The sequence below is a fragment of the Equus quagga genome, chromosome 8 (genome assembly GCF_021613505.1).
Source record: "Equus quagga isolate Etosha38 chromosome 8, UCLA_HA_Equagga_1.0, whole genome shotgun sequence".
Classification (NCBI taxonomy): domain Eukaryota; kingdom Metazoa; phylum Chordata; class Mammalia; order Perissodactyla; family Equidae; genus Equus; species Equus quagga.
The window spans coordinates 116,623,128-116,647,123 of NC_060274.1; the positions used below are offsets into that span (position 1 = coordinate 116,623,128).

Genomic DNA, 23,996 nt, shown 5'->3' on the forward strand with positions numbered 1-23,996 from the left:
AGTCCGATGGGACCCACAGCCAGGATGACAGAGAGTAAAGGACAGGAGGACATGAGGAACTCAGAGCAGGAAAACAGTCACATCTTAGATGAGTTTCATCACCTAGAGAAGTCTTCTGAGCTGTGACCCACCTAACAAGGGAAGTCACATTACTGCTGATATTAAGGAGCCACTTCTTTTTTTCGCTTGAGGAAGATTCACCCTGAGCTAACATCTGTGCCAGCCTTCCTCTATTTTGTATGTGGGTTGCTGCCATAGCATGGCTGATAAGTGCTGTAGGTCCACACCCAGGATCCAAACCTGTGCACCCAGGCGGCCAGAGCAGAATGCGCCAAACTTAAACACTAATGCCACAGGGCCAGCCCTTTAAGGATCCTCTTTAGGCACCATTAGAAATGATATAAAGGTAACCAATGAAATGGGAGCTGTGAATACAGAAATTTGCCATGTAATACAGACAGTCCCTGGCTTACAATGGTTTGATTTATGATTTTTCAATTGTATGATGGTGTGAAAGCCATATGCATTCAGTAGAAACTGAATTCGAAGCAGTACTTCGAATTTTGAATTTTGATCTTTTCCCAGGCTAGCAACATGTGTCCCGATCCTCTCTCATGATGCTGGGCAGCAGGCTCAGCTCCCAGGGAGCCACATGATCACAAGTGTCAACCACTGGTACACCTATAACCATGCTGTACCCGTCCAGCCATTCTGTTTCTCACTATCAGTACAGTCTGCAGTCAATTACATGAGATATTCAACACTTCATTATAAAATAGGCTTTGTGTTAGATGATTTTGCCCAACCACAGGCTAATGTAAATGTCCTGAGAACATTCAATGTAGGCTAGGCTAAGTTATGATGGGTTGGTAGGTTAGGTATGTTAAATGCATTTTCAACTTGCGGTGGATTTATCAGGACATATCCCCATTGTAAGTCAAGGAAAATAAGCATAATTTTGTGGAAGTGACAGATGCAACATTCTCAGGAACGAAGACACGCTACATGCGGGTTGTGGAGCGGTTACAATTGCACAGCAATCACTCTCAGGGTACAAGGATTGACAAGGAATACTTTCTCAGTTGCAGCTATAGTTTACGTGTAACAGGAAATGAAAAATGGCGGAGTCACTTAATTGCAATTTGTACCTTCTCTCTTTTCTAAAAAAAAAAAGAGCAGATGCCACAGGATTAATAACAGAGGAATTTTCATGAGGGAAATGCAACTAAGAGAATAAGTGCAGATTTGTACCTTTGCTGCCATGATTGGGCATAAAACTGGCCTCCAAATTTCCTGGCCTCCAAGACACAGAAATAAACACTACTGGGCATATAATACACATTATCTGAGAGGAGAGCTCAGATCAGTTACTCAGGTGAGGGAGAATTTTTCCTGGTTCCCAAAACACTTGAGAATTCCCAGGTAAAATTTGGTTAAGAGTGTGTGAGAGGTGGGGACACCCTCTCCCCTGAAGCCTTCCACTGCTCTCTGCCCACAAGCCCCGGAAGGTTGAGGGGGCAGGGGGAAACTTCGGGCTTTCTCCACTGCCAGCCTCAGACCATAACTCGCACTCTCTTACGGAGCCTTATCCTCCTCAAGGCCTCTGCCATCTGACTCTGTCATCCTCTACCCATCACCATCAACCTGCCCCCGAAATGCTCTCCTCTTTTGGTGAGGATGTTAGCCCCTCTAAGTTCTGCCTTCGTGAAAACCAACTTCAGTACCCAAGTAAATCAACGCTCTACTCCTCGCCTTGTGTTTCTTTGACCTCCTTGGCTGATGTGACCGCCTTAGTTAACGTTACCTCCTAACTATTTCCAGAACACACTTTCTCACCTCCACGCACTGTAACTTCACCACTGCCACAGCCTCCTAACATATCTACCCTCCAGCCGTCTCTCCTCAGGGTTCTTAGAAACTGACCGTGTCCCTCTTTAAACCCCTTCAATGTCTCCCCATCATCCACAGGGTGGCCTCTAACATTTTTATGCATGAAAAGCCTCTTTTGAGATTACAAAAAGACTTAGCAGAGCTCTGCATGATAAAAGGTGTACTTTAATATTCATTTGATGAGGAATACATAATGACCATGAAGTCAATGACGCGTTTTAGGTAAAATTGATTTTTGTTATACAAAACGGTAATTTGAAAAAGTGTCATACATATTTGTGCCAACTATTTTTTGCTTGAAGGGCTGCGCACTTCAGCCCAAGTTGGGGCGTAGCGGCCTGCAGTGGTCTACAGAATGGAGTCCACGGGCAGACTCTGAGCCACCTCCCGCCCCCGCCTGTCTCTGCAACCTTGCCTCCCATTGCACCTTCTTCTTCACTTTCTGTTTACACAACATGGAACTGCTTGTACTCCCTCCAACACACATGCACACACGCACACACGCAGTCTACTGGCAATTCATTGGTACTTAATAAGTACCTTTTGAAAGAATGATGGGTGATATCCTTAATTCCACTTTGTGGCAAAACTCAGTGTCCAACCATAAGGTTATTCCAAATAGTCTTTGAGAAAAGTTGGATGAGTAACACAATACAGTTCAATGAGGGTGATTTGGTGATTGGTTAAGTGACTATGGCCCAACTAAGTAGCCTCTTAGTAATCTGAACTAACGGTTAATAGTTAGTTAAGCCATAACTAACCCATGACTCAAGGGTCATTTTCTCTGATTCACATTTATCTCTTCAGGGCTCTCGCCAGGAGTTGGAAAATAAGTAGTTCAATGTTATGCTTCCCAGGGGAAAACAGGAAGGGCAGAAAGGCCTCAAATGCTAGTTTGGTCCCACAAACCCATGAGCTTTGGAGGCCAACACACCAAGTAGTGAGGTATCCTTTGGCTCTGGGCCCTGTGGGATGGGGACAGGGGAGCAGAATCTCTGGGTCCTCAGTTAGCTCATTCACAGCACAGGAACCAGGAACTCACCGTGGTCACTAACGCCACCTGCCAATTCTCCAGCTGCCATTCACAGCGGATGACGGGAGATACAACTGCTATTAACATGATCTCCATGGCCTCAACCACCTTAAAGAAAAAGGAGGGAAGTGACATGTCTAAGTGCTAGTCTGTCTTTACTTCTTCCGATGTCTGTCTGTCCATCATCCTCCGAGTCCTAACCTCCTCCTACCCCTCCCGCTCTTAGGGAGCACCTGTTGTGTACCCACTCAGCACTGCTAGTTGGATAAAGAAGTATGGAACTTTAGTTTTCATGGATGTAGCATTTACAGTTTGAACGATTTGAGAAGGCCCTCAAAGATTTATGACACGTATTTGCTTGTGACGTTGCTGATCCACGCATTCGCATTGTAACACTGTGAGGGTGTTGCACGGAAGCCAGTCACTTCGCTAGGGAGTGAATCTGACTAACCACCAGCATCCACATTAACCCAGCTTTGTTGTTTTATACTCTTCATAGTGAAGATCTCAGGGCATACCCCTTGCAAATGGATTTTTGAAATAATTCCTGATCTCAAGAAGCTAGGATGGGGAGGCAAGATTCGTGAAAGCTAGAAAACAACAAAGCAACAAGTACAAAACAATATGAGTTCATCATCAGGAAAAAACGTCTACTTAGTAAACACTGTAAGATATACTACTAAATATTTCTTTCAATAGAAAGTTTGAATATCATCCTCTATCCATATATATTCCAGGGTGAGTTTACTTCCCAGGGAAAGGATGAAGTAGATGCTAGAAAAGAATAGAAAGAACAAACAGAAATAGATGATAGAAATTCAGTGCAGGATAATAAAGAAGGAAGTCAAAGGTGATTCTGAGGTTTTGTGTCTGGAGGAAGAGATGAATAATGACATCATTGACAGGGACAAGGTATCAGGAAGGAAAAGGGGGAATTAAAGGGAGGAAACATGAACTTGGGACATGTTCTGTTGATAACAATAGCATATTTGTATGCATTATTTATTATGGTACAATTTGTATTTGTGAAACTTGGGGGTCTGGGATGGAAAAGGTATAGTGATGTTAGCTAATATGTGGGAATTTGAAGTATATCATAATGGCTTGTCCCCTTTTAGTATTATAGTAGTGTTTGGAGTTCAGATAGCTGGTATGTTTTAGCCCCAAAAGTATCATGAATAAGAGGTAGCATGATGACCTCAGAAGAATGTTTGATTTATTAAACTTATCTTCCTCAGTAATATAGAGCAGTTGGGTCAATATTAATCAGGACTCCACTCTACTAAAATGTCTTAGGAGGAAATAAGCCAATAAGAGAGAAGGCTCTGTCCTACTCTGATATAATAGCTTTATGGGAGAGGGAGCAGCCAGGAGGGAGGGAGGGGGGCATAGAGGAGCAGCACTCTATCAGAAGGTCTTAGAAGACCTCACGGAAGACCTTAGAGAAGACCACGACGCAGGAGTCCTGTGATGCTATTACACACATCCTGGTCACATGAAGCCCTGAAACCCAACTACTGCTCCAATGCCTCTGAACAAGAGGCATGCCCACTGCTGTCAACGTATCTATTCTGATGAGAAGATCCTGATCCACAAAACAGCCCACCCTAAGATCAGGGGAGGGATTTGGTTACCACACTCAAATAAACAGTTCTCTTTTCCTTTGTGAGTGTGAGATAGGGAGGGGGAGGCCTGGTCAAAAGCCTCTCCCAGCTGGTGGGCTGGGAAGAACTGAGGCAGCCCGTAAAAGACTCAAAGAAGAGCAGGAGCCATTTCGCAATAACGTCAAATGTAAATATGCAACAGACATACAATCTCCATGGACGAGAATCGGAGATGAACATCTAGGGCCACCTAGATAGATGTAAGAATTGTTGCTTGGAAGAGGAGTATAATGGCACCCTCTGTCTAATATAGGTAACAACTAATAGAGACGCACTTCCTTTATATGGGTGGTTTGATTGATTTGGGGAGGTAAAAAATTTCTCCATTTTCTTTTTACTTTTTAGAGGGCTGTTATGGAAGAAAACACAGAGTTTCCAATGTATTTGAAGGTAAAAGATGCAGAGAGTTTCCAACACTGTTTAAGCCAAGGGGACCATGAAAGGAAATCATACTAGAAACCAAATATGCAAAACAGAAGTGGAGATGTTCTGGTTGAAAGAAAGGAGAGTTGATGATAAAACCCTACCCATTCCTACCTACTAGTCCCTTGAAATATGGAATCTTAAAAATTTGGAGCCTAGGTGAGACCTTACTTTATAGATGAAGAAATGTTCTACCCTGTTTTATTTATTGGCTATTTTAAAAGGAGAACTAGAACACGTCTTGCCTTTCTCTCTCTCTATACTAGACTGTCTCCTGAGAGCGCAAGGGTTCTGAGAGACGCATCAGAACTTGTCATGTGCCGTCTCCAGCTCACGTCTTCCTTTTTCTTTTTTTTTATTGAGTTATTGATAGGTTACAATCTTGTGAAATTTCAGTTGTACATTAATGTTTGTCAGTCATGTTGTAGGTGCACCACTTCACCCTTTGTGCCCAACCCCCACCCCACCTTTCCCCTGGTATCCACTAAACTGTTCTTAGTCCATAATTTTAAATTCCTCATATGAGTGGAGTCATACACAGATTATCTTTCTCTCGCTGGCTTATTTCACTTAATATAATTCTCTCAAGGTCCATCCGTGTTATTGCAAATGGAATGATTTTGTTCTGTTTTGCAGCTGAGTAGTATTCCATTGTATATATGTACCACATCTTCTTTATCCATTCGTCTGTTGCTGGACACTTAGGTTGCTTCCACGTCTTGGCTATTGTAAACAGTGCTGCAATAAACATTGGAGTGCATAGGACTTTTGGGATTGCCGACTTCAAGCTCTTTGGATAAATACCCAGTAGTGGGATGGCTGGATCGTATGGTAGTTCTATTTTTAGTTTTTTGAGGAATCTCCATACTGTTTTCCATAGTGGCTGCACCAGTTTGCATTCCCACCAGCAGTGTATGAGGGTTCCTTTTTCTCCGCAACCTCTCCAACATGTGTTGCTATTAGTCTTAGATATTTTTGTCATTCTAACGGGTGTAAGGTGATATCTTAGTGTAGTTTTGATTTGCATTTCCCTGATGATCAGCGATGATGAGCATCTTTTCATGTGCCTATTGGCCATCAGTATATCTTCTTTGGAGAAATGTCTGTTCATGTCTCCAGCCCATTTTTTGATTGGGTTGTTTGATGTTTTGTGGTTGAGTTGCGAGAGTTCTTTATATATTATGGATATTAAGCCTTTGTCAGATATATGACTTGCAAATATTTTTTCCCAGTTAGTGGGTTGTTTTTTGGTTTCAATCCTGTTTTCATTTGCCTTGAAGAAGCTCTTTAATCTGATGAAGTCCCATTTGTTTATTCTTTCTATTGTTTCCCCTCTCTGAGAAGGCATGGTGTCTGAAAAGATCCTTTTAATACTGATGTCAAAGAGTGTACTGCCTACATTTTCTTCCAGAAGCCTTATGGTTTCACGTCTCACCTTTAGGTCTTTAATCCATTTTGAGTTTATTTTGGTGAATGGTGAAAAAGAATGGTCAATTTTCATTCTTTTACATGTGGATTTCCAGTTTTCCCAGCACCATATGTTGAAAAGACTTTCTTTTCTCCATTGTATGCCCTCAGCTCCTTTGTCAAAGATAAGCTGTCCATAGATGTGTGGTTTTATTTCTGGGCTTTCAATTCTGTTCCATTGATCTGTGCACCTGTTTTTGTACCAGTACCATGCTGTTTTGATTACTGTAGCTTTGTAGTATGTTTTGAAGTCAGGGATTGTGATACCTCCCGTTTTGTTCTTTTTTCTCAGGATTGCTTTAGAAATTCGGGGTCTTTTGTTGCCCCATATGAATTTTAGGATTCTTTGTTCTAATTCTGTAAAGAATGTCATTGGGATTCTGATTGGGATGGCATTGAATCTGTAGATTGCTTTAGGTAGAACGGACATTTTAACTATGTTTATTCTTCCAATCCATGTACATGGAATGTCTTTCCATCTCCTTATGTCGTCATCCAATTCTCTCAGAAAGGCCTTGTAATTTTCATTATATAGGTCCTTCACTTCCTTAGTTACATTTACCCCAAGGTATTTTATTCTTTTTGTTGCGATTGTGAATGGTATTGTATTCTTGAGTTCTTTTTCTGTTGGTTCATTACTGGAGTATAGAAATGCTACTGATTTATGCAAATTGATTTTATACCCTGCAACTTTGCTGTAGTTGTTGATTAACAGTTTTCCAATGGATTCTTTGGGGTTTTCTATATATAAGATCATGTCGTCTGCAAACAGCGAGAGTTTCACTTCTTCCCTCCCTATTTGGATTCCTTTTATTCCTCTTTCTTGCCTGATTGCTCTGGCCAGGACCTCCAGTACTATGTTAAATAAGAGTGGTGATAGAGGGCATCCTTGTCTCGTTCCTGTTTTCAGGGGGATGGGGTTCAGTTTTTGCCCATTGAGTATGATGTTGGCTATGGGTTTGTCGTATATGGCCTTTATTATGTTGAGGTAGTTTCCTTCTATGCCCATTTTGTTCAGAGTTTTTATCATAAATGGCTGTTGGATCTTGTCAAATGCCTTCTCTGCATCTATTGAGATGATCATGTGGTTTTTATTCCTCAGTTTGTTGATGTGGTGTATCACGTTGATTGATTTGCAGATGTTGAACCATCCCTGTGTCCCTGGTATGAATCCCACCTGATCCTGATGTATGATTCTTTTGATGAATTGCTGAATTCTGGTTGCCAAAATTTTGTTTAGAATTTTTGCATCTACGTTCATCAGTGATATTGGCCTGTAGTTCTCTTTTTTCGTGGTGTCCTTGTCAGGTTTTAGTATCAGCGTGATGTTGGCCTCATAGAATGTGTTAGGAAGTGTTCCATCTTCCCTAATTTTTTGGAATAGCTTGAAAAGGATAGGTATTAAATCCTCTCTGAAAGTTTAGTAGAATTCCCCAGGAAAGCCATCTGGTCCTGGGGTTTTATTCTTTGGGATGTTTTTGATTGCTGTTTCAATCTCTTTCCTTGTGATTGCTCTGTTCAAATTGTCTGCCTCTTCTTGAGTGAGTTTTGGGAGATTGTAGGAGTCCAAGAATTTATCCATTTCCTCTAGGTTATCCATTCTGTTGGTATATAGTTTTTTGTAGTATTCTCTTATAATCTGTTGTATTTCTGCAGAGTCTGTTGTTATTTCTCCTTGCTCATTTCTGATTTTGTTTATTTGAGCTTTCTCCCTTTTTTTCTTTGTAAGTCTGGCTAGTGGTTTGTCAATTTTATTTATCTTCTCAAAAAAACCAGCTCTTTGTCTCATTGATCCTTTCTACTGCCTTTTTCGTTTCTATAGTATTTATTTCTGCTCTGATTTTTATTATTTCTCTCCTTCTGCTGACTTTGGGCTTCATTTGTTCTTTTTTCTCTAGTTCAGTTAGGTGTGCTTTAAGGTTGCTTATTTGGGATTTTTCTTGTTTGTTAAGATGTGCCTGTATTGCGATGAATTTTCCTCTTAATACAGCTTTTGCTGTATCCCATATGAGTTGGTATAGCATGCTATCATTTTCATTTGTTTCCAGGTATTTTTTTATTTCTTCTTTAATTTCTTCAATGATCCATTGCTTGTTCAGTAGTGTGTTGTTTAGTCTCCACATCTTTGTGCCTTTCTCTGCTTTTTTCTTGTAATTAATTTCTAGCCTTATAGCACTATGATCTGAGAAGATGCTTATTATTATTTCAATGTTTTTAAATTTGTAGAGGCTTGCCTTGTTTCCCAACATATGGTCTATCCTAGAGAATGTTCCATGTGCTCTTGAGAAGAATGTGTATTCAGCTCTTTCAGGGTGAAGTGATCTATATATGTCTATTAAGTCCAATTGTTTTAGTTTTTCATTTAGCTCCACTATTTCCTTGTTGATTTTCTGTCTGGATGATCTGTCCATTGATGTGAGTGGGGTGTTGAGGTCCCCTACTATTATTGTGTTGTTTTTAACATCTTCCTTTAGGTCTGTTAATAGTTGCTTTATGAATCTCGGTGCTCCTGTGTTGGGTGCATAGATATTTATAAGTGTTATTTCTTCTTGATGAAGTGTCCCTTTGATCATTATATATTGTCCCTCTGTGTCTCTCTTTACCTGTCTTATTTTGAAATCCACTTGGTCTGATATGAGAATTGCAACACCTGCCTTTTTTTCCTTGCTATTTGCTTGAAGTATTGTCCTCCACCTCTTCACCCTGAGTCTGTGTTTGTCCTTGGGGCTGAGGTGTGTTTCCTGGAGGCAACAAATTGTTGGATCTTGTTCTTTAATCCATTTTGCCACTCTGTGTCTTTTTATTGGAGAGTTCAATCCGTTCACATTGAGAGTGATTATTGATGCATGTGGACTTAATGCTGTTAATCTGTCACTCATTATCTTGTTTTCCTGTGTTTCTTTTCCTGTGTGCTTTAGACTACCCATTTAATACTGCAATTTCTTATGCTGGGTTCCTTAGATTTTTCCTTATTTATGATTTGTCACTCTGTTTTGTACTTTATTTTAGTGTCTACCTTGAAGTTTGTATTTAGAATCTCGTGTATAATATAGTCTATTCTCTGGTGGTCTCTTACCTACTTGACCAATACTGATTTAGACCCTTTGCTCTTCCCCTCCTAAATAATTATTTTCATTTTTTATTCCAACTCGTCTTATTAATTTGTGGTTAGAGTGCTAAGATCGTCCTTGTTTTGGTAGTTTCCTTACCTTTACCCTAATGCTATAGTTCAATATTTGCTATCCTGTTCTGGTTCTACCCATCGGTCTCCCTAGTCTGTGGATTGTGTCCCCTTTCTCCCTTTTTTCTTTTTTCAAGTATGAGAGCCTTCTTGAGGATTTCTTGTAATGGAGGGCTTTTAGTTACAAATTCCCTTAACTTCCGTTTGTCTGGAAAAGATTTAATTTCTCCCTCATATCTGAAGGAAATTCTTGCTGGATAGAGTATTCTTGGCTGAAGGTTTTTATCCTTTAAAGCTTTGAATATATCACTCCATTCTCTCCTAGCTTGTAGGGTTTCTGTAGAGAAATCCGCTGACAGTCTGATAGGGGCTCCTTTATAGGTTATTCTCTTTTTTTTCCTTACGTCCCTGAGTATTCTCTCCTTAACATTCCTATTTGCCAACTTTACTACTATGTGCCTTGCAGTAGGTCTTTTTACATTGACAAATCTAGGAGATCTAAAACGCTCCTCTACACACATTTCTCCGTTGATCCCTAGATTTGGGAAGCTCTCTTCAATAATTTCGTTAAGCACACTCTCTGCTCCATTTTCCTTTTCCATATTCTCGGGAATTCCTATGATCCTTATGTTCTTACTCCTCATTGAATCCATTATCTCTCAGAGATTTTCCTCATTTTTTTAAATTCTTAGTTCTCTTTCTTCCTCTGTCTGGCGCCATTCAGCCTGTCTGTTCTTGATTATGCTGATTTTTCTCCTCTATGTTGTCTACACGGGCATCCAGGGAATCCGTATTCTGTTTTATCTGGTCCATTGTGTTTTTCATCTCAAGTAATTCTGTTTGATTCTTCTTTATGATTTCAATCTCTTTTGTGAAGTAACGCCAGAACTCAGCTTGTTTCTCTATCTTTCTCTCTACCTCATTGAGTTTTTTGATTATAGCTGCTCTGAATTCATTATCACTTAGTTTACCTAATTCCAAGTCCTCAGGACTTAATTCTGTGTTTTTATTGTTTTCCTTCTGGTCTGGGGCTTTTATAAATTGCTGGATGGTAGAGGAGCGTTTTTTCCTCATGGTGGTAGAATTCACTTGCAGTTACAGCCTGTCGCCACTAGATGGGGGTCGAGAGCAGCGTGTTAGCTCTCTGCCTTGGGGCAAGATGGCTGCGCCCACTGGCTTTGCTGGGGGGGAGGGGCTGTTACTCACACGCACCGGTCTGGGTTCAGATCAGTTCTGTTCTCTGGTCTCCCAAGGCCCTTGATTTATGGGCTCCCCGAGGACGGAAGCTTTCCCCCGTCAGCGGGTCTCCACTGAACCAGCGGCAGGAGTCCTGGATGATCCCCCGGTCGCGGGGCCCCTCCCCCGCTCCTTCCCGACCCGCGCCACAGCCATCGCAGACTCTAGGGGAGGGAGCAATGTTCTCTCCTACCGTTCCAGCGCCTCCAAAGGTGTAAAGCTAGGTTATGATCTCCGCCTTCTTGGTATTGTAGGTCTCTAATGAGCTGGCATTATGTTTATTCTCTGAAATTCAGTTCTTCCAATCTTTTGTTGTATTTTGGAGGGGAGAGAATCCCGGGTCAGCTCACCCCGCCATTTTGCTCCGCCCCCTTTTCCTCACGTCTTCCTTTTTCTTATACCATTTGGCTGAGTGGTGAGGGTCTGGGCTCTCTAGAGTTTGCTCTCCGTCTCCCTCTTAGTTATCTTTATCTCCTACCTGAAACCATTGTTTTGTTGACCACTTGTCTTAGATTTTCCATTGTCTCGTGATCACTATCATTACACATCTCAATATGGGCTTCTTAACATATTCTCACTCCACCTACAAAAGGGGGAAACTGTAGTGGTTTCATAGTACAGCCCACTGTTTGTGAAAGCCCTGGACTGAGCTGTCAACTCTTCTTTCCTCAAAATAGCAGATGGTAAATAACAAACCTTCATCAGTGCCACTGAAAGGATCTGCAAAGCTCTAAGTACAGCAGGTGTCCCAGGTGATTCTTAGGCACAAAATGTTTGAGGACCATGTGTCTAATTTTTCTTAGAATAATATGACAGTTTTCTCCTCTCTTCTCAGTACTTCAATTTAAATCATTTTTTAAAATGATTATTGAATTTCCACAACATACAGACACAGATATTCATTTGCTCATAACCAAACACCTGCCAAAGGTAGATGAAAATTATTTTTGGGTTGTCCACCTCACAGGGTTGCTGCTCCCTTTCACACCCCTCCCTGAATGGACAACCCCAAGCTGGAGATCACTGGAAGACTCTACGTGTCCAACAACGAGAGATGCAGATGATCGCCAAGGAGCACTCACCCCAGTGCTGCCCATGATCAGAAACAGGGCAATGTGGAAACGTCCGAATCCGATGGTCTCCACAGCCTCCTCCACAGTGAATGTCTTCGGCTCTAACAAGGAAAGGCAAAGTGAAAGGAACAGCTTCTGTGGGGAGCGAAAGTGTGTAGATTACTGCTCATCCTGGAGGAGGTTGGAAAACCAATTCATTGCTATAAAAACTAGTAAATACACGGGGAAAGATTAAGCAGCAACTTGAAGACCGGAGACTCCTATGATCATCTTACCTTTCTGCTGTGGCTCTGGGGTCCCCAGGCTCAACTTCCTAAGGCTAATGACGGTGACTGGCTCTGTCTGCTTGGTTGCCATCTTCTAAATGGTTTAAATTCCCCACACGGCTTCCCTGCTGGAAGTAGGGGAGGGAAGAAAAAAAGAAATATGAGTACATAGTCTCCTTTAATTGTCACAGAAAATCTATGAAGTAGGTATTATAATTTTTTTTTTGAAGAAGAAGATTAGCCCTGAGCTAACATCTGCCGCCAATCCTCCCCTTTTTGCTGAGGAAGACCGGCCCTGAGCCAACATCCGTGCCCATCCTCCACTTCACATGTGGGACACCTACCACAGCATGGCGTTTGCCAAGCACCGCCATGTCCACACTCGGGATCTGAACCGGGGAACCCCAGGCTGCCCAAAGTGGAACATGGGAACTTAACTGCTGCACCACCGGGCTGGCTCCTATAATTTATTACCATTTTACATATGAGGAACTTGAAACATGGAGAGGTTAAATGGTCAAATGAGACAATTGGTCCCAGTGGCTAGTAATGAACCCTGAGTCGGGGGCCAGGTGAGTTCTTGACAATTTGACAAATAGCATCCTCTGACTGGGAGTGAAGATGGCCTTTGATACAGAGAAATAATTACAATAGCCAGCACTTTACATTCCCATAGATCCTGTGGTTACAGTGTAACCATATATAATAGTGTGCTTTCCCATGTATCATTTTCATTTAATTCCAACAGAAACCCACGGAGTACTTCTTTTTATCTCCCTTTTTTGTATTTAATCCTAAGAAGGATTCTTAACCCTAAAAATCAAAAGAAAAATAAAACAAAGAAAGCTGAGTTTCCAGTTAGTGAAATTTCCTTCAAGTGACTTTAAGACACAGTAATTTAATTCTACAGCGCAAGTGGGATAAACAGAAATTCTCATCTGTTCTCAGTAGTTATATTCTCAGTAATAATATTGGTATCATTATTTTGATACTAGTACATATTGTAGGACAAAGCAAATAGGTAATGACGTTAATATTAGGAACCAAGATTTTCAGTGTAAGAAAAAAAGATACAAGAATCAAAGTTACGTAAAAACCTTATAATCCTAATTTTGAATTAGAAATATCACTGTGAATTCATTATGTATTACATTTATATATGTGAATAAAAAGACTGATTGTAAAGAATTGAAACACATCAAAGATATCAAAATCCATTGTTCATAGGATTACTAAAATGAAGATCTCGATCATTTTTGGAGATTACTAAAAAAACAACTATCTGAAAACTGGTAAATATCTTGTCTTTCTTGTACAAATTGTCTGTATTTCAGGGTAACCAAACAGTTGGTGAAAGAAAATTATTCTCTAAATTCAGCTAATACATGCAGAAAGAAGGATGGAATTAAATTATCACCATTTTGCAACCCCTAAAGAAATAATGGATCCAGGCAATGATCACGAGTGGCTGATGAACGATGAGGTGAAAGTGTGATGGAGAAGTTTACTAAGAGACGGATAAGACTGACAACACCTGAACCCAGTGGAAAATCCTAATGCTGCTAAAAGAGAGGCAATCAGATATTATGCGGCTCCCGATGAAATGCAACAGGAAGGAAGCACACAACGTCACCGTGATGTATTCTCGTGAGAAGAAATCGAACCTGAAACTGATCCAGCCTCTGTAACTACCCATTTATTTGGGGATAAAGAAATGTGTTAAACTGCACCATGTGGATGCAATAGTAAAAATCCAGAATGTGGGAAGTTCTATAGGATAAATGACCCAAGTTCTTTAATAAATAAATGGCAAGAAAAAAAGGGAAAGGGGAGCCTCTAGACTAAAAGAAAAGAGACAACTCAACCAAATAAATGAGTTGGTCTTGTTTGGATCCTCATTCAAAAAAGCCAGCTGTAAAAACAACACAACAAAGAGAATGAGATGAAAAACAGGTGAGAGAAAAATCAGGGAAATCTAAGCAAGTTTGGGAGTTTGATGATATTAAGGAGTGACTGATGACATCATTAGGTGTGACAATGAACTTACAGCTGCAGGAGAAAAAAGAGTCCTTATATTTTAGAGATACATACTAAAATATTTACAAATGAAATAACACAACATCTGGAATTTGTTTTAAAATAATTCAACGGTAGGCTGGGAATAGGGTGCATAAGAAGCAGATGGGTGTGTAGATGAGAAGAGTATGGCCATATGTTGAAAATTATTGAAGGAAGACGGTGGGGACGTTGGGGGTTCATTTTACTATGCTCTTCTTTTGAAGATGTGTAACATTTTTCAAAATAGTTCAAAAATTGAGGTTCTGAAATTCTTAAATAACTTTTCCATTGTCAGAGCACTAGTAAGCAGCAGAGTCAGAACTCAAAGGTCTCCTTTTTCCCAGAACATGAAAACAGCCCAGAGCAGCTGTACAGCCACACAGCAAGTCGTTAAAATTTGCTAAGTGCCGGCTCTGTGTCCTGTGTTGTGCGGGCTCCTGTGGAGACGGTGAAGGAGGGTGGGACATGTTCTCTGCCCTAGGGAGTTTCTAATCTAGTTGGGACACCAAAGATACACATAGAAACAACTATACTGTAACGTAGATATTATTTGTTTTCTTAAAACGTTGTCACAGAGACACAGATATTCCAGGAAGGGAGATAGATCAATAATGCTTGGAAATAAGTCCATGAAATCCTCTTTCCCAAGGGAGACTAGGAAAAGGACAAAAAGTTCTTCTTTTTACAGAGTGGGAAAAGTGAAAATAATTGGTCTCTCAGCCCATCTGAGAGCCTGAAATTCATGAAGACAGACTGTTCTGGAACTCCTACTGCTCCCTTTTCAGACATTGTCCAAACACCCTTTGGAGGCATGCTCTTTATCTGATAACTTTTTAAATAAAGGAGTTAGGAGAAAAATCACCTTCTTTTAGGTATAAAAAGGACTTCAGAACACACTAAAAATTGGCTACGACTGAATAACGTGTTTCTAGATGGGAAGATGAACTATTAGCATAGATTTAACTTAATCAAAATATGAAAATAAAACCATTCCGTGAGAATTAGATAGTGGTGATGGTTGCACAACCTTGTGACTACACTAAAAATCACTGAATTATACACTTAAAAATGATGAATTTTATTGTATGTAAATTACATCAATTTTTTCCCTAAAAAATAGCAATGCAAATCATGGCAGCAGATTTAAAAACCCAAAGTGATTCTGACCATTTATAGTGTTAGGGAACAAAACAATTTAGTTCGGGGGGAAAATTTTTTTGAATCCCAGTAAGTTCATTTTAAGTTCAGTCACAACTAAAATACTTAACAATAAGCTCGACCTTCAATCAACACTTAATCTCTTCCAACAGTCAAGTTTTGTGACTTTTCATAACAATCTAAACATGTTTTAGAATTCTAACAATCATAAAGGCTTATGTTTTGAGGGAGGAATAAAACCGTCTCCAGCAAGTCTCCTTGCTTTTTGTATTGAGTGGCAAGAAAAGAAACCCAGGAAATCTGCCACCTACTATGGAGCAGAACAAGTTTTAATTTGATGTGAGTGTGTGTGCTTTCATCTGATTAGGTAGCTCTGTGTCAAATATCCCACACACTCCTCCTCTCTTATCAGCTAAGTGATTCATCACCAAGGGCTTGGACAAAGATGTTATGTTCAAAATAATTACTTCACAATTTCTCTTGAATAAAAGCTGATCCTGGAAAGGGAGATTCATATTTGGAGGTCTTTTGGGGTTTTTGGAGGAAGATTAGACCTGAGCTAACATCCACAGTAAATCTTCCTCTTTTTGTGGAGGAAGATTGGCCCTGAGCTAACTTCTATGCCCATCTTCCTCTATTTTATGTGTGGGACGCCTGCCTCAGCATGGCTTGATAAGGGGTGTGTAGGTCTGTGCCAGGAATCTGAACTGGCAAACCCTGGGCGGCCGAAGGGGAAGCGGAGTGCACGAACTCAACCACTACACCACTGGGCTGGACCCTGTATTTGTGATTTCATGTTTTTCATGATTAAAGAGGAGACGTGTATTATTTTGTTTCCATAATACAAAGAAAACTAAAACGCAGTATGTTTTGAGGCACTTGATAGACAAAGAAAAGAGAATTCCTTTCGGTCATGACATTGGACCTGTAGAGAAATAAATGTAATCCAATAAATGTAATAACACTTGTTCCTAGAGTGAGCAATATTTACATGGTCTTACTGCTGTTTATTCATTTTCAGGTTTAGAGTCAGCATTTGAATAAAACACACAGACGTGATTGTGTTTTCAGAACTGAATGGAAATGATAATACTCTTGACAGTGAGACAGTAAAATTGTACATGACGAAGATGAGAGGTGGAAATCCGGGAGGAGAGATGGGGGTATGGGCAGGCATACCACCTAAGGGATCAGCCTAAGAACCCCAGCTATAAGTATTGCCAACACAATAATCCATAATTAACCTATAAATCAAGTTGGGGTGAGTTTATTACGAGCCAATCCTAAGGACAATATAGCCCAGGAGAGAACGTCTCCTAAGGAAGGAAGCTCTCCAAAGAAGCAGGGTGTACAGAGTGGTTGTATACCATCTTGGAACAAGGAACATACGTCACATATGACACGAATAACTCTTTTTTTAAAAAAAAAGATTAGCACCTGAGCTTACAACCATTGCCCATCTTCTCTTTTTTTTTCGGCTTTTTCTCCCCAAATCCCCCCAGCACATAGTTATATATTTTAGTTGTGGGTCCTTCTAGTTGTGGCATGTGGGACGCTTCCTCAGCATGGCCTGATGAGTGGTGCCATGTCCACACCCAGGATCCAAACCAGTGAAGCCCTGGGTCAAAGAGGAGCACATGAACTTAACCACTCGGCCACTGGGCCAGCCTGGAGGAATAACTCTTTTACTACTGTCACGAGATACTTTGCTAGCACAGCAGTCAGTGGCCACAAGGTGAGCCCAGTGGGTCAGTAATTAATCCTTAGTTTCTGGGGAGAAATGCTTCTCCCTAAAGTAACGCTGATATAGGGAAGGCAACATCCCTCTTTAAGGGCATCATTCTTGACTCTGGGACATTGTAAATGTTTAGAGCAGATGTACAATGCATGTTCAACAGGCCACATCAAGCCTTTCTGGAAAAACAAGATCAGGCCGAATTAGTTTTAAACCACAATTGCTTAATCCGACTTCCAATATATCTTCTTGTTTTTCGTTTATTCATCAGTATACTATTACAGAAATAACTAAGAGAATAATTAAAAATAAGAGTAAGATAAAAAACAAGAACTATATAATAATTACATAAAATAAAAATACACACCCCAAAACTGTACATTTTCTGCCAGGCAGGGAGGTGTGCAGTGGTGTGCTGGAGCCAGCTCCCACCAGCTTTTGAGAGCCAACTGTGTACTTTTTTCCCAACTCTATTCAGTGGTGTCACACTGGTAATTTAAGATCAGCCATGGTGGGAATGCGTACACCATAGACATTAGCAAACACTACAAATGAAGGCACCTTTTTGTTTTTTTTCTGAGAGCCTGTTAGTGAATGTTTACCAGCACACCACTGCCCCAAAGCCCATATTCTCCCTTCCTTACTGGAGATTCTCGGCCTCAAGGAGGAGGGGGTGTGGAGTGACACAGGTGGCTTGAAAATTTTGACCAGGTGATTCTGATACAATGAGCCCTACCTAGGCCCCACTTGAAAACCATTGTTCTATGCATTTCAAATAGTTTGAGTCAATTGGCAATGTGTCAAAAGCCTTAAAAACTAATTTCTTCTAAATTAGTTATTCCAGTTCTAGGAATTTATCCTAAGGAAATATCTGAATATGGAAAATGCTTTCTATACAAAGAAGTTTATCTAAGTCTATGTTAATAGTGGCAGACGGGAAACAACCTAAAAGTAAAGAGGGAATGCTTATATAAACTAATATACCTCCTGCATTTAAAATTATATTTGCGCAGAGTTTTTAATAACGTGAAAAACATTTCTGTTATTGGCTTAAAAAATATTTATAAAATATTGGCAGATTGGCAAAGATGAAATTATGACATGTCATCTTTCATAGTGAATAATGGATTGATACTGTGTTAAGTTGCTAAACCAAGAAATAAAGTATAATTATGTTGTTTTAACTCTAAAGGTAATCACCAGGGAAACTAAAAACAAATAATTAAAAGAAATTTTTCTGGGGATGGGGAAAGTCAAGGCAGGAGGTCGTTTATTTTTGTTATAATCCCACCTGACAATTTGATTTCTTGCCACGTGCACTTATTACTTCAATTTAAAAATTATAAATTTAAATAAATGTAAACAAAAACCAGAATATCTGAAACATACATGTTTAACAAAAGCTCTTGTAGGTAAGGAAGAAAATGATGGAGGGATCAAGACATGATGGAACAACACAAGAGTAAATACAGTGGCTGATAAATCTAGGAAATTGCATTCAACCTAACTTGTTATCATGCCTTCAATTAAAATGAGTTGTCATCTTCCTCTATCAGATTTGCAAAAATCTTAAAGATCGATTATATCCAGTGTAAGGGAAATAGGCACTCAAACTATTGGTGGGAGTGTACATGCTACAGCCTTTCCAGAAGGCAATTAGGCAAAGATGGAAGGATGTTGACTAAGCAATTTCGTTTCTGGGATTCATCCTGATGAGGTAGTCAAAGATGGACAAAGATACAGGTGTAAGGAAGGCCACCACACTTTTGTTTTAACAACAACAACAAAAGAATTGGGTACAACCCAACAGCCCACCAGTGACTAAACAAATGACAGTATATTCCTGTAAGAGTACCATTTAAAAGCTCTTGAGTGAAAGGCTGTATAAGGTTGAAAAGCATTTTCCAATATGTATGTGTATCCATAATGTATGCTTACATATATAATGATCCCAATTTTTAAAATTTCATTTAAATACATACCGACATAGAGATTTCAGAGAGATGTTGTCCAAAACTGTGTTTTGTCTTTCAACAGATATTTGTGGAGCACTCTTACTGTATCAGACAATAAAATATGATGGAAAGGGTTCCTTCCCCCAGAGAGCTTACAGTCGCATGGACCTGAGACCTGGGGAGGCTTCCGCAAGCGAGTCTCAACGGAGACCTGAAAGACGGGGAGGAGCTGGCCACGAGAGGAAGGTGAGAAAACAATTCCCCACAGCAGGCGGAATTTAGGTTGTTTCTTCCTTTGTTCTTTACACTTTTTATGCAGTGTTTGAATTTTTAGAAAGGCTATTTCTTTTACCACAAAAATTCTTTTTGGAAAAAATGAACCAACGTGCAGTTGATATGTTGCCCACGATGCTCCCTACGTCACAGTTCCAGGCAGGCCTTTGGTACCTGCCCCCTCCTGCCCTCATCACTGGCCATGACCTATGGGGCCAGGAGTGGGCACTTGACCTGGAGACAATCAAATAATTGGTCGGAAGTCCACGAGGTGGCCTGGTATAGGAGGCCCTGTTTGATAGAGGGGGTGCTTGCACAACATTGTGCAAATAAATGCCACTGAATTGTTCACTTTAAAACTGGTACAATGGTAAATTTTAGGTTTGGTGTATTTTAGCACAATTTCAAAAATGAAAAGAAGAAGAAAAAGTATTTGCAAATACATATACATGAGAGCTCAGTGAATGTTTGTGGTAGATATGTACCACAAACTGTAAGAAAGAAATTAAAATCTTAATAGATTAATATGCAAATTACATAAACAAGCAGTTCACAAGAGGATATATAAATTATAAACAAAAGTGGAAATTGTTCATCTGTAATAACTGACAAAATTGTGCAATACAAAATCTTTAGGTATCATTTTATAACAGCTAGATCTTAAGTTAGCCTGAGGGAAGCCATCTGAGGGAAGGGAAGCAATATTGTAACTTTGACCCTGACTCAGTAGTCTCTGTGGACACATTCCAGCCTGCACGTAGCCTAGATGATTAAGCACCTTTCGCTTTTGCAAAATACATGATCAGCTAGTTCTATGACTCTTGCTTGCGTATATCTCCGAGCTGTGCTAAAACAATAACTTTGTTCTCTGAGTTCCCCAGGAACATGACGACCTCTGGAAAGAAAACTTCTGTGTTGGTATCCATCACAAATGACAGAAAAAAGAGATAATGTGGCGCCTTGAAGTTCATCACGCCGGATGGTGGAGATCCCCAAATCCCCTCCTGCCCTTCTCATTTCCCCATATAAACGCCTCAAGATTCTGCAGGATTCTAAGATGGTTCTTTAGGACACTCGTCTGCCATCTTCTGATTATTCTAGCTGATCATATAAATTTTCCTTTCTCAACCACTGGCTTGTTTGCATTGGTTGGCACTGGATTGTGGCAAGCAGAACAAGCCCCTTTTCCCTTGGTTACAATTTTATACATAAGAAGGAAACATAAACATAAGGAAAAAAGGAAGAAAGGACAGTGGGAGGGAGGGAAGAAGGAGGCAAAGGAGAGAAGAAGGGGGGAGGAAGAGAGGGAGGGAGAGAAGGAAGTCTGCAGCCACAGTGAGACTGAGATTGAACTGATTCTCTCTCTTCTATCTCAGTTTCCTCATCTGAAAATAAAAATAATACCAGCTACCTGGGGGAGAAATAGCTTGCTGCCTACTCAATAACAAGTCTTCCCTTGTACCTTGCTGAGGAGGGCAGCAGCTGAGGTGCAGGTGGAGGTTGTTGCAGGGGATTCTGAGAAAGCCCGCTTTTGCCCCTTCTCCTCTTCTTCCCGCCTCCTCCCTGGATCAGAGATGTTTTGGCTGGTGCTTCAGCAGGCATCTTGGGTGATGACACAAACATGGCGCTGGAAACTTTGGGCTAAGTCTGGCAGAGCAGAAGCTGGAAAGAGTCTGGGACCTGATAACGTGGAGCTCTCGTCCAGCCTCAGGCTGCTTATCTCCAAGTGTCTTTTACATGGGAAAAAAATAAAGCTCTCTCTTGTTTAAGACACTGTTGTTTCTTGTCTCTAGTACCTGCAGTTGTGTGCAGTTCTTTTGTTTGTTTATTTTTAGGTTAGTCAAGTGAAGCAGTGGAGCATGGAGAAGGAACAAAGAAAGCTGTGACTGGCTGTGATGGATTGTAAACACCACCGCACTCAGACAGCCAGTTGGATGTGATTCTTACCTGGTAAGCTTCCTCTTAAGTATGTTATGAGGATGTTTGTGTAACATGGCACAGTGCCCCAAGCAACAGAAGCTCTCATGGCAGGACTGTTTCTCATCCGAATAAAGCTACCAACTAAATTTCTAGAATGTCACCATAATCACAAATCAAATACACTCAGGGTAAGTTTTTAAGTATCTTTGCAGTTGTCAAATGTTTATCTCTTCAAAGGCATTTATTACTAACATCCTGCTAACATTAGAACACCTTGACAACTTGGGCTCAAGTGAAAAACTACCCAAATGGGGGAAAAAGTTACTTATTTTCTGAAATAGATTGATTTTATTTCAAGGGTAAACTTAAGTGGTGTTAGGAAACCCTCACATGTACTACATGCCTATAAGAACTCAGACCAGATATATCCAACATAACACCGAGATCCACCCAAACCAGAACCTCATCTTACTTATGAAAGGCACAACAAAATGGATCTTTTTCACTAAAAAGATCACTGACTCAAAAATCAGTATATTAATTTAGAGGAGGGAAAACCTTTCAAACTTCAGTTTGGTGTAGGAGTGAGGCGGGGGTGGAGAAAAACGCTGGCCATGCTGGGTGACTCACTCAAACTCCACTGGAAGGAGCAAGCCTGGCCCTTGCCCAATCACCAAGGCAGAGTTCAGAGTCGCCAATTGTAACATTGGTCTTTCTAAGGCCCAGCCCTTGACTATGGTGAAGGCCTGGGAGAGGTCCCAATGTCAGGGCAAGTTGCTAAGGGATGGAAGAAACAAATGTGTAAGTTACCTGCAACAGAGATAGTTCTCATTCCTGCCCTATTAGCTTATACAGGGTCTTCAACAACAGAATTCCTTTGGTGGGGGCAGCTTGGGCGGGGGGTGCACAAAGGTATCAGGATTCGGTATTCACATCTGTGCATTGGAAAGGGGCTTACGTTCCATGTCATTAAGAGGACACTCAAACTAACTCAGTTGGTTGTCATGGAAAGTATTCACTTAGTATTTTCTAGAGTTTCAGCCAAAAGTTTCATAAAGAAAAGTCTTCGTAAAGAGGACGACAAAATGTTTCACAGAGATGGATATGAGGAACATTATTGAGAGAGAGGGATTGTAATCTAAACTCAGAAATGGAATGTTGGAAAAGCTGAGTTGGCATCTGCTGTTCTCTGGCTCCATAAGTCATTCTAAATCCCTTCTTACCCAGGAAGAGGACGATGGATGGATGGATCAGTCAGACCAGTTCAGGAAAATAGAGAAGAACATGAGGAAGGATGCTTCACATCCCTCACCTTCCTTAAAAACCGCAATGGGAAAGTCACCCATGAACTACCTTCAAAAAATCTAAGAAGTACTGACATATCGGGATTTACTCTGAAACTCAAAGGCTCAGATGGAGTTCAAGCTTCATTAAAACAAATTCTAAGGGACTGACAGACATTTTATTCTATTGCATTTTGCTATACTGAACTTTTTAGCCAGAAATAATTGGGCCACTGTAGAGCTTTTTAAAATGGAACTTGTGTGTGTGTGCGTGATAGAATTTGTTTCGTGAAACCATCAGTAAGAAGAGGGACATGTTCGTACTCCATTTGCCTTCAGCCAAGCACTAATGGTCAAACCCCCCAACCCCCAGAGAAGGAAAAATACATCCAGATCCATGTTGCCTGCCGGAATTTCTTACCTCTGTGTGTTTCTTGGGAAGCTTTCCAGTTTCCGGCTCTTTCACTCCCCTTACCACAGCCAAATCTCACACAGAAGTTGGGCCACTGATGGCCTCTCGGGGCTTCTGGACTCACCTTGCCAAGAATCCTGGCCCTCAGGTCTTCTCCTCCCCTTTCAGCTCAGCTCTGTGAACAGGATTCTTTAAGGAACAACGTTGCATCCTGGGCAAGTGAGTGACATCCAGGTCACGCCCCCTTCTCAGCAGCCCTTCACCTGATCGCTTTTTAAAGGGGAAATTCCATCTCTCATCGAGACAGGAAGAGGCTGCCAAACCTTGGAGGAATCTAATATGTTGTTCTCAGGAAAGCAGGGGCATTTCTAAAAGAGCAGGCATCTAGGCAAGGGGCAGAGGGAAGTTTTGCCTTTTCAAGTCTTTTCTCGCAGTCCCCACTACTTAGAATTGAAGGGCAAGAGGCTGGTGATGCATCTAAGCAGAGCTTACTATCGAGAAGGGCAGTAACAAGCTGAGAACCTTGAAACTGTCAGTGACCTTGACATGGGGATTTGTGGATTTATAGCCACCATTTACATACGGCTTTAGCTGTTCTTTCTTCTGGCAATGTCATTGACTGAGTACCACATCCATGCCCAGTGCTTTCCAACCCCCTTCCACAACCCAGAGAGGTGGAGATCTCTATCTCCATTTCGGCAGCGAAGAGAACAACAGTTCTCGCCCAAGGGCACACACAATAAAGCATCAGAGTTAGAACTCAAAGATCTATGTCTTCTGATGCCAACTATCATTCTTGGGCTCAACCTATTTTAATCATTAAATGAATATTTGTTGAGCATCTAACTGTGCCTTAAATTGTTCTGGACAAGTCATGACGTTGACGTAGAAGGTGACATGGAAGCTTCCTCAGTTATGAGCAATGACACGTCCATGAGCACCAGCCAACCCCACTACCTGGAGGGGCAG

General features: G+C 40.8%; 1 protein-coding gene across 11 annotated transcripts in view; it reads right to left on the minus strand.

The window, feature by feature from the left end:
* The window catches only part of SVOPL (SVOP like), a 127,854-nt gene extending 104,613 nt beyond the window's left edge, over positions 1 to 23,241 (minus strand). For 5 of the 11 annotated variants that reach the window (XR_006889727.1, XR_006889726.1, XR_006889728.1 and 2 more), the window contains exons 1-4: positions 23,037 to 23,193; positions 12,243 to 12,361; positions 11,977 to 12,068; positions 2,933 to 3,031 (exon numbers count right to left, since the gene is read on the minus strand). Coding sequence is in view for 7 of the 11 variants with exons in the window: in XM_046669348.1 (XP_046525304.1) it covers positions 2,933 to 3,031; positions 11,977 to 12,068; positions 12,243 to 12,324 (273 nt within the window). In the remaining 4 variants the exon portion in view is untranslated. Of the gene's footprint in view, positions 1 to 2,932; positions 3,032 to 11,976; positions 12,069 to 12,242; positions 12,362 to 20,874; positions 21,018 to 23,036 lie in introns of those variants that run through there. The other 6 variants (XM_046669342.1, XM_046669343.1, XM_046669345.1 and 3 more) reach the window with 6 other exon arrangements.
* Positions 23,242 to 23,996: the final 755 nt, after the last annotated feature.